At 36.9% G+C, this 9,800-nt stretch overlaps 1 protein-coding gene across 1 annotated transcript; it reads left to right on the plus strand.

Annotated features, from left to right (window-relative positions):
* Positions 1-8,224: 8,224 nt before the first annotated feature.
* Positions 8,225-9,265, plus strand: LOC311091269 (trace amine-associated receptor 13c-like; the record flags this gene model as incomplete). The annotated part of the gene is made up of 1 exon (XM_084127087.1): positions 8,225-9,265. The coding sequence occupies exon 1, from the start codon at positions 8,264-8,266 to the stop codon at positions 9,263-9,265; it is 1,002 nt and encodes a 333-aa protein (XP_083983213.1). The 5' UTR covers positions 8,225-8,263.
* Between the last annotated feature and the right edge of the window lie 535 nt (positions 9,266-9,800).

Raw genomic sequence — 9,800 nt, forward strand, 5'->3', positions numbered from 1 at the left:
TTGAACTAGACTGCACACTAAAGGAGACTTGAACTAGACTGCACACTAAAGGAGACTTGAACTACTGTAGAATGTTCACTAAAGGAGCTGGACTGTGAGCTGAGGAGGCTCCAAAAGAAAAAAATTGGAGATCAAACTGGATAAAATTGATCTCAGTATGTGAACTTATTTAACCAAGTAACACTTTAGTATGAATATTTATTAATGCAACTTTGTCTTGCTCTCTTTCTCCCTCCCATCCCACAAAAAAACAGTTTGAGACCTATCTGCAGTTTCAATGTGCTTTTATTAAGTGTAATATTGTATGGTGATTACATCTATATCTTTACTAGCTGGGTGGTCCGCTCTGGTGACTCTGAAGCGCCGAACACAGTTGAAACATGCCTTTAGGAGGCCAAAGGTCATCTCTATCTTCACTCTGGTTTTACTGAGGGCCACATTGAAGCGGTGCTGTGGCCCTGTCTGAGGGTCAGGATAGGGGGTTATTGTGTAGGTTTTTCTATCTCAGTTCAAATTAAGTATTTTTTACTGTACCAAATTTAACTTGCTTTCCTCAAAGCGCTGACACAACAAAGACTCACAGAAAATTTGTGAGTCAAGCACTGGAGCCAGACCATTTGGCATCCAAACTTGTGATCATACGTTCATGACCACCACAAGTCGTCTGTAGATGAAATGTTTAGTAGATCATTGTTATATCTGTTAATGTTACTATTAATTTAAAGATTCATCTCACAGAAAATAATCATCTCACATATTCACATCATCTCTACCTGAACATTAAGGCTGTGATAGGACTTCCTATTAACATAATCTGCCTCATGTTCCCCTAGAGCAGTGGAGATTGGAGCAATAGACTGCACATGTTGCAATGACTCTAGGGAATCCTATAATAAGATTAACAGAATAATAATAAAAAATATTTACTTAACATGTATTGTATAGTACATTTGTGAAATTTGATTTTTGAAAAAAAAAATGTGTTCATGTGATGTCACCCTATCAATATATCTTACCGGCAAATTTATAAAAGCCCTCTTTTATGGACATGGTCGATAAATGTTCGGGGAACACTATTAATTAATCTATTCATGTACTCCTGCAGATCGAGGACCACCTTGTGAATGGTTCGACAAACCGTGTTTTCCCCTAGCTTCTGTGCGTCACCCACCGTGCAAGAATGTACCATTTGCCAAAAAACGCAACGCAATATTTGCGGCACAGTAAGTGCATGAATTCGACGTGTTAAATTCTTTATGTGCGGCTCAAGAAGTTCATAAAGATAAGACATTGCTTCCGTGGAAAATCTGTATCAGGAAAGGCAAGGGGATTTTGTCATGCTAAAAACTCTTTCTTTACGAAGTGCTCGTCTAACAATTTGCGCTGAGATGTCCACAGGGTTTGGAAGAAAAGGTGAAGTCATTGCAACAGACACTGGGAATAAGTTACGTCACCTATATGTTTCTTTGCTCTCAGCTGATTGGTCAAACTTCAGTCTGAGATCTTGAATCCAGAACATAACCTGCCCCGGAGCAGGTTAGCCGTGCAGCGTAAGATACCATGGCAACGAACACCGATTAAAGCCAAGCTACTTTCATAGTACCTAAAACCCAGGGTTGGCGGAAACTAAACTGAAACATAGCTGGCTAGCCACCTAAACCGGCTTCATGGTACAGGCCCCTGGTTAAAACAAAACGATTACATTACTGTTATAAACATGAACCTCATCTGAAAGGCAAAGGGGGAGGTGTTGCTGTAATATATAGTAATATTTTTAGAATTACTAAGTCTATTTTCAAATATAATTATTTTGAAGTGTTGGTGCTTAATATAGCAATATTTAGTGTAAATGATAAAATCACATTTGAGATTTGTGGTGGCTACTGTATACAGGCCACCAGGGCACCATACAGACTTTATCAAAGTATTTGCTGACTTTCTATCAGAGTTAGTTCTGGCTGCAGATAAAGTCCTAATTGTTGGTGATTTTAATATACATGTAGATAACAAAAAAGATGCATTGGGACTTTTAAAGACATTCTTAACTCTATTGGAGTTAGACAACATGTGTCAGGACATGTAATCATACTCTAGATCTAATATTATCACAAAGAATCAATGTTGATGCCGTTGAAATTCTGCAGCAGAGCGATGACATCTCAGATCATTATCTAGTCTCGTGTAAATTACATTTAGCCAAGGCTGCAAAGCCGACTCCGTGTTTCACTTCTGCCACTAAAGATTGCTTTATTAATAAACTTCCAGTTCAGTTTCATCATCTCAGCATCCCAGATAGCTTAGAAGAGCTAGATATTGCAACAGAAACTTTTAACTCTCTCTTTTCCAGCACTTTAGACACAGTTGCTCCGTTGCGCTTAAAGAAGATTAAAGAAAATAGTCCAACGCCGTGGTACAGCGAGCACACTCGGCCCTTAACCCTCTGAGGTCGGCAAAAGCGCCCGCGCGTTTTGCTGGATTTTCTTCACATTGTAGCACAATTACTCCGTCATTTATTGTCATACAGAAAAAAGAAATATAAAAAAAGAATCTGTGATATTTCTTCTTTTGTATGTGTCCACTTAGAATCAAATCAAAACATTGTGCTTTTGTAAAATAAAGAATATAAACAGGGTGTGCGTTCTGCCTCCCCGTTGCGGTGAACTTTTTTTTTCTTGAGCACGTCTATAAACTGAAACAAAACTCAGCGAATACTTGTCACACATTTATGAGCCATATACCTTTATAAACATTTAAGTGTGTACTTTTAAATGATCGGATTCAAACTGAAAACAAATATTCTCTGTTTAAGTAATTTGTATAAAACCAACAAGATGTCCAGTTTCTCAAACGCTTGGTCATTATTTTTAATTTGACCACGCCCACGAGCACAAAAGAGATTCACATGCAAATCTCCACATGGAACGCGAACGCGCACATTACCTCAAAAACAAAGCACCAAACTACACAAGTCTCTGCTTTTCGTCGAGTTTGAAAGACGCGCCGTGAGCTTACATTGGATTTACCTTAGAAGAAGAAGAATGCGATTTGAAGACAAGAAAGATGTAAGGTAAGAAATTCTTACTTATTAGTTTATGTTATTGTTGCATAAACTTCACATTGCAGTTGAACTGTTGCTAGTGAATATTATAATATTTAGACCCATGTTTACTGTTACTGTGTTTGTGGATATCTGCTCAAACATAGATATGTATAATATGTAGTGGTGGGCATATATTATTTTTTTTAATCTTGATTAATCTCACTGTAATCTTGGAATTAATCTAGATTAAAATGGCTCATTTGAATTCTGCCGAAGGCATTCAGAATATGTGTGCTACCCAAATAATGACTAAAGGGCACTTGTTTCTTAAATACAAAGTGACATTTAAAAGAACTTGTAAAGAAATGCCAGAGATTTTTTTCTCTTTATTAAAACTAACATAATAAAGTATGATTTTTTTTATTTATTTTTTTTTACTTTGAGCAATGATGGAGCTATAAATAGACTCTTTTATGTGCATAAAACAAAACAGCTCCTTGGAAAAAATGAAATGTAGCCTAATATTGTAGTAGTTATAAACAAAGGTCTATTTTTAGTTCAGATTAACATTTGAGGGCAGCAATTTTATTCATAATGTCAAAAATAAAACCAACGTAATGTTACTTGAAAGCATTATAGCCTACTATTCCTGCCAAACTTCCATGGTTGCAGTTAGTGTTACTACAGTAAATCCATGGTAAATGTTGCAGATCTGTGGACACTGGATAGTTCATTCATTGCACAATGTTTCTTCCTGGTTTCTACGCACTGTTTGATCCGTTAATAACGGAGAAATGTGAATGTTTCTCACTAGATCTCGCAGCAATGTTATTACTTAAGTAGCGCATTCAAATAATTTTTTTAATGGATCTCTTAGTGCTGTGTAGTAACAGTGTCGCTTGATCAAGATCGGCTCGAGCTGCTTTGGTCCAAACTGATAAACAACGGTTCGTCAACCACACAATAACGAGTAGCTCAGTTTCGTTCCCCTTGCATTATGTTTGCCATTTGATGTCGGACAATGTTGTGGTCGCGCCAGCGTCTCTTATATGAGCGCGCTTGTCACGCGTGACCCGCCTACATTTGAAATAACAAAATTTTGGTCGGCAGGAAAAATGGTCCAACAAACCGTTCGGTTTGAAAATGTGCACCGAACCGAATCCGCGCTAAAATATCAAGGTGAAAGTCATCATAGCTTGTGTAGTATAGACCCAGCTCCCAACCCAACTTTGAGAATAGATTAACGGCGATATTTTTCGCCCGATAAGAGTCTCACGTTAACGCAGCACGTTAACGCCGATAACGGCCCACCACTAATAATATGGTAACCATAATGTTTCATATTTTGGACCATGCTGTGCATTTGAATGTTTCATATTTTGGAGCGCGATCGCGTTTGAAAAGCAAAACGCACCAGGCTTCATGTTTTTACTATTATCTCATTTCATATCATCATAACAAACGGAAACATTTGATGTAACATATGATAATCAATATATTTTTCTCTAGCATAGTTGTTACTGAAATCTTTTGGAAGATTTATAGGCTGCTATAGGTTATTGTTATTATTATTTTATGCAGCACTGCGCATAGCCTATGCCTACAAGGCACAACAAACCTAGTGTTCATTATATGATATATTGTTAGAAACGTGTGTGTGTGTGTGTGTGTGTGTGTGTATTCTGTGAATTTTAAAAAGCAATTTTAACCAGAAAAATCTAAAATGTATCCCCAAAATCGTGCAGGCCTATAGGCTAGTTTCTCTTGATATCAGTATGTTCACTTTTTTTTTCTTTCAGGGCCCAGATGCCACTGAGTCCTGCTGACTTCAACATTCACATGAGTCTCTGTATATGAACATGGTAAAGTGAAAATCAAACACCTTGGAAATGGTATGTACAATGTTTTTAGGAATGGCACAAAGGTCTCTGTCTTTGGATCATTGTTTTCAATAATTTTTCATTTTTTTTGTCATTTGTTGTGTATCTTTGGATTATGTTGTGTTGTAAATAAATCCAAACAATCAAAAAGCCATTCTTTTTTTAATCTCCTCATTCTTTGTGCAAGGTTGCTCAGAATGACAGAGCCTGATAGCTCCTAATAGGGCCATTAGGGAGGGTCTTTGTCTTTCTCAGGTGTGAAAACCATACATATTAATGATGTGGTCACACAAAACACGTCTTACAAATTTTAAATAAATATATTGTCTTATCTGAATGAGCAGTCAGGGTGATTTTCACATAGTTTTAGAGCAAATATTCTAGGCTACGTGATACAATTTTCAAAGGTCTTGTGAAGAAATAATCAGTATGGGTTTCATGGCCTTATTTCAGTGACAATTTTTTTTTGTATTTTCACAAACCATGCATAAATGTCATTATCTCAAAACTACAAACTTTTACATACATGCTGCTGATATATTATTGTAGCAGAGTTTGTGCTGAATACAGTGTAATCAGACTTTAGCCATGAAAATGTCACAAGTAACAGAAATAAGTACAAATGTCAGAGCATGTCAGAACACCTCCAGGGCCAGAAAACACCTCAGACCCCAGAGGGTTAAGAGAGCAGCCAGAAAAATGGAACGCAACTGGAAGAAAACAAAACTAGTGGTATTTCGCATTTCATGGAAAGAGAGCTCAATTGCATACAGAGATGCCTTAAAAGCTGCTAGATCTGTTTATTTTTCAACCCTATTAGAAGAAAATAAACTAAACCCTAGGTATTTATTTGAAACAGTGGCTAAACTAACGGAAAATAAAGCTCAGAAGTTTCCAGGCAGTAATGACTTTATGAACTTCTTCACTTATAAGATTGATAATAACCTAACCTATATATACAAATTAACTAAATTAATAACTTTTTACAACAAAAATATAACTGAATCACTGATCACTGAACTTACTGTGACACTATTTTCTTCAGGAAACAAACTTTGTTGCATTATTTTAAAGCTGCTTTAAACCTATCTGTTGTCAGGGTTTGGGTAGGTGGAAGTAGCGAGGACTCAAGTGCAAGACAATGGGTTTTTATTAAGTAAAACATTTAAACAAAAACAAACAAAACTAACCCCGTAGGGGAAAACAAGGCAGGTAGCAAGACTTTACAGACTTGGCAGGAAACAAGAAACATGAGGGTACCTTAGACCAGGGGTTCCCAAACTTTTCCATGCCAAGGCCCCCCAAATACCACTAGGTTCTGGCCAAGGCCCCCCGTATTGAACCCATCGACAATACTACGGCATGGCACATGTAGAAATAAATAAATAAAACATCTAGGTGAACATCAGATTATGTGATGGTGTTTGATACCAGCCAATCAGAAAGATGAGATGCACCGATTACAATTTTCAAGGCAGATTCCGATTTTTCATTGAGTTTGACCTGCCGATACAGATTTAAGCCGATTCTGATTTCATTTTTTCTAACCACTTTACAGCACACACAAATATTTATTTTATATATATATATATATATATATATATATATATATATATATATATATATAATAAAACACCACTTTTACCCAAACTGGTTAATAAAAACAAGTTTAAATGGATACATTCTCTATAAATATTTTTGTCTTCATTTTCTTTTCTGACATAGCCTACTCCTTGTTAAAACACACTATACATGCAAATTATGTGCATTTTTTTGAGTGAAATCATATTTTTTTTGTCCATCAAAAGTGTGCTTTTACTTTAACTGAGCGTGAGCAGCGCTACAAAAATAGACTCGGCGTCGAAACCCTCCGCTTCACTGCTGCTCATGCGACGCTCCTGCTTGACGCTCACGCGCTGCTCCAGCTCGCGGTGTGAATGCACTCACTGAACATGCACGCCGAAAAAAATTTGCGCTGCTCACGTGCCGCTCGCGATCTGAAACGGCCGTAATTCACAAGGTTTCCTACATGTGCGTTCTGTGTGCATGTGTGATGTTGATGTTGCGGGATGTTATTCATGCGGCGCCCGAGTGCATTTGAATCGGCATATGTCAGACTGAAAATCACGTGAAAATCGGCCAATTCTTGTCACTAGCCGATCAATCAGATATCAGATAGGCTATGCAACAAATTATTATAATGTTTTTTCATAACAATACTCATATTAGCAAATATTTATTTTTTAACTTTTTTTAACTTTTTTTTTCCAACTTGCCGCGGCCCCCACTTTGAAAACCCCTGCCTTAGACAACGAACCAGCACAGGAGTGCAAACACAAGGAGAATAAATAGGGAAGCAAACAAAAGAGGGTAACGAGGGAGGACAGGTGGGGCAAATGAATCAAAAACCAGGTAACAAGATGGGAGGGGCTGGACAATCGAAAGGAGAGCACATGGCACAAGGAAACAAATCACAATCCATGTGCTAACACAAAACGAGACATGAACACGCAGCCAATGATAAACACAAGCAGCACGAAACAAGGCCCACAGACAAAACAGTGTCAGGGCTCTATCACAAAACCAAGAAATAGACTAGACAGAAGTGACAGAACCCTGACATCTGTATTGTAAAACGCCCTCACACTCATGTCTTACCAAACCAGTAAGAGATATTTTGTAGAATGTGGGTAACCAAACAGTTTAGCTTTCCACTGACTTTTATTGTATTTTTTAAAGATTATTTCACCATTTTTGATAATGTGTTCTGTAAACAGGACAGTTATTGCCTACCTATTACATTGCAATAGTTATTTTACAGGGTAAACTGGGAGGGTTATGGACAGCTCAAGCATTCTTGAGTTCCAATGGATGACATAACCCCTCTATTTCTGGACCCCATTCTTAATTCACAGAAATCATCTTAACCACACCAAGGGACCCCTCAGACGAGTTCCAGGAGCCGCTCAAAGGAAGGGTGATCTACAGTGGCTGATTACTGATTAAAGCAAAAACCACCACACCTGTGTTCAGTTCCACCTGTGCATTGCTTTCATGTGGAAATCCTAAACAATACCAAGACAGTGAAGAAATGATGCAAAAAATAAAATAAAAAAAATGCTTTAACTTTTGACCAGTGTAAGAGAATTCTAATCTGGACTGAAGAAATTAATTGCATTTCAAAGCTAATGTTTAAAAAAAAAAAGATTAAAAAAGATTTAAAAAATTTGAATGTTACATCATCAGTGGGCGGTAGATGGGTGGGCCGTCTGATCCAGACACTGTATAAATTATATGACAAGAAAGAGAGCAGAACAAACTCCTAACATGAGGAGACTCACTCATGGCTAATGAGACAGAGGATCATGAGACTCAATACTGCTTTCCTGCCATCAACTCATCATGTATCAAGGGAAAACACTCTAAATATGAATACAATATCATGTATGCGTTTGTATCATTGCTGTCAGCATGGACTGTGTTTCTGAACCTGCTGGTGATCATCTCCATCTCTCACTTCAAGAAGCTTCACACTCCGACAAACCTGATTATTCTCTCTCTGGCTGTGGCCGACATGCTTATGGGAGTTCTTTTACCCGTAGAGGGCTCTAGGCTGATTGAGACGTGTTGGTACTTTGGAGACACTTTCTGTAAACTGTTTTTGATAATCTTTGGATTGGTTTTCTCAGGATCTCTCAGTAATTTAGTTTTAATTGCTGTTGATCGTTATGTGGCTGTGTGTCACCCTTTACTGTACTCACAGAAAATAACCACAACTAAAACTTTAGTGAGCATCTGTCTGAGCTGGGTTTGTTTTTCAACTTATACCACTACCCTTGTAATTAATAATGGATATTTTGACACTTCACTCAGAACAGACACGTGTTACGGAAAGTGTTCTCTTACAATGGGGTTTGCCTGGTTTGTTACTGATCTGTTCATGTCTTTTATTTTTCCATGTACCCTTATCATATCTTTATATTTGAGGATTTTCTATGTTGCACATCAGCAGGTGAAAGTTATAAACTCTCTGATGAAGGGTGGTAAATGTGTAATGGAAGGATCATCGAGGAGGAAATCTGAGAATAAAGCTGCTCTGACATTAGGAATCATTGTGACAGTTTATATGATTTGCTTTATACCATACTATATCTGTTCTATATCAGTAAACTCTTCCACAACCATAAATGTTTTGTTATGGGTCTTGTACACAAATTCAGGTCTGAATCCTCTGGTCTATGCTTTATTTTATCCCTGGTTTAAAAAGACAGTTAAACACATCTTAATTCTGAAGATATTTCAGCCATCATCCTCTCTGGTCGATATTTTTACAGAGCATCAATAGTAATTAAACTGGTAAAGCTGTCAGTCATAAAGGATATGATTATCTTTGTAGGATTTATATTTGTAATTTACACTACATGTATCTTAGTATGTTGCTTATTTCAGAGAGTATGTTTTCTGCATTTGATGTTTAATTTAACTTCTTTCCACACACATTGATATAAATCGACACAATGTTCATAAATTGTATTAAATTAGCTCATTTAATAAACTGAGCAACCAGCATAAATCCTCAATGTACTGTAATAAATGGTAAATGTAGATATTATGTGCTTTATGCTTAATCACTTTCATCAGTCATGTTGCATCTGTGTTATCAAAAACATAATGACAAAAAAGGGGACAGTCATACAGAACTAAACTCGGTCAAAAAAAGTGATGTCCTCTAACTTTCACCTGCTTTTATTTCCAGAAAATGTCTTAATATATAAATATTGGTATGAACATAAAAAGATTCAACAACTGGGACATAAACTAAACAAGTTCTGCAGACATTTGAGGAAAAGCAATGGAACAATGAGTCCCTGAACAATATG

This window comes from Abramis brama (assembly GCF_963993115.1).
Source record: "Abramis brama genome assembly, chromosome: 1".
Classification (NCBI taxonomy): Eukaryota; Metazoa; Chordata; class Actinopteri; order Cypriniformes; family Leuciscidae; genus Abramis; species Abramis brama.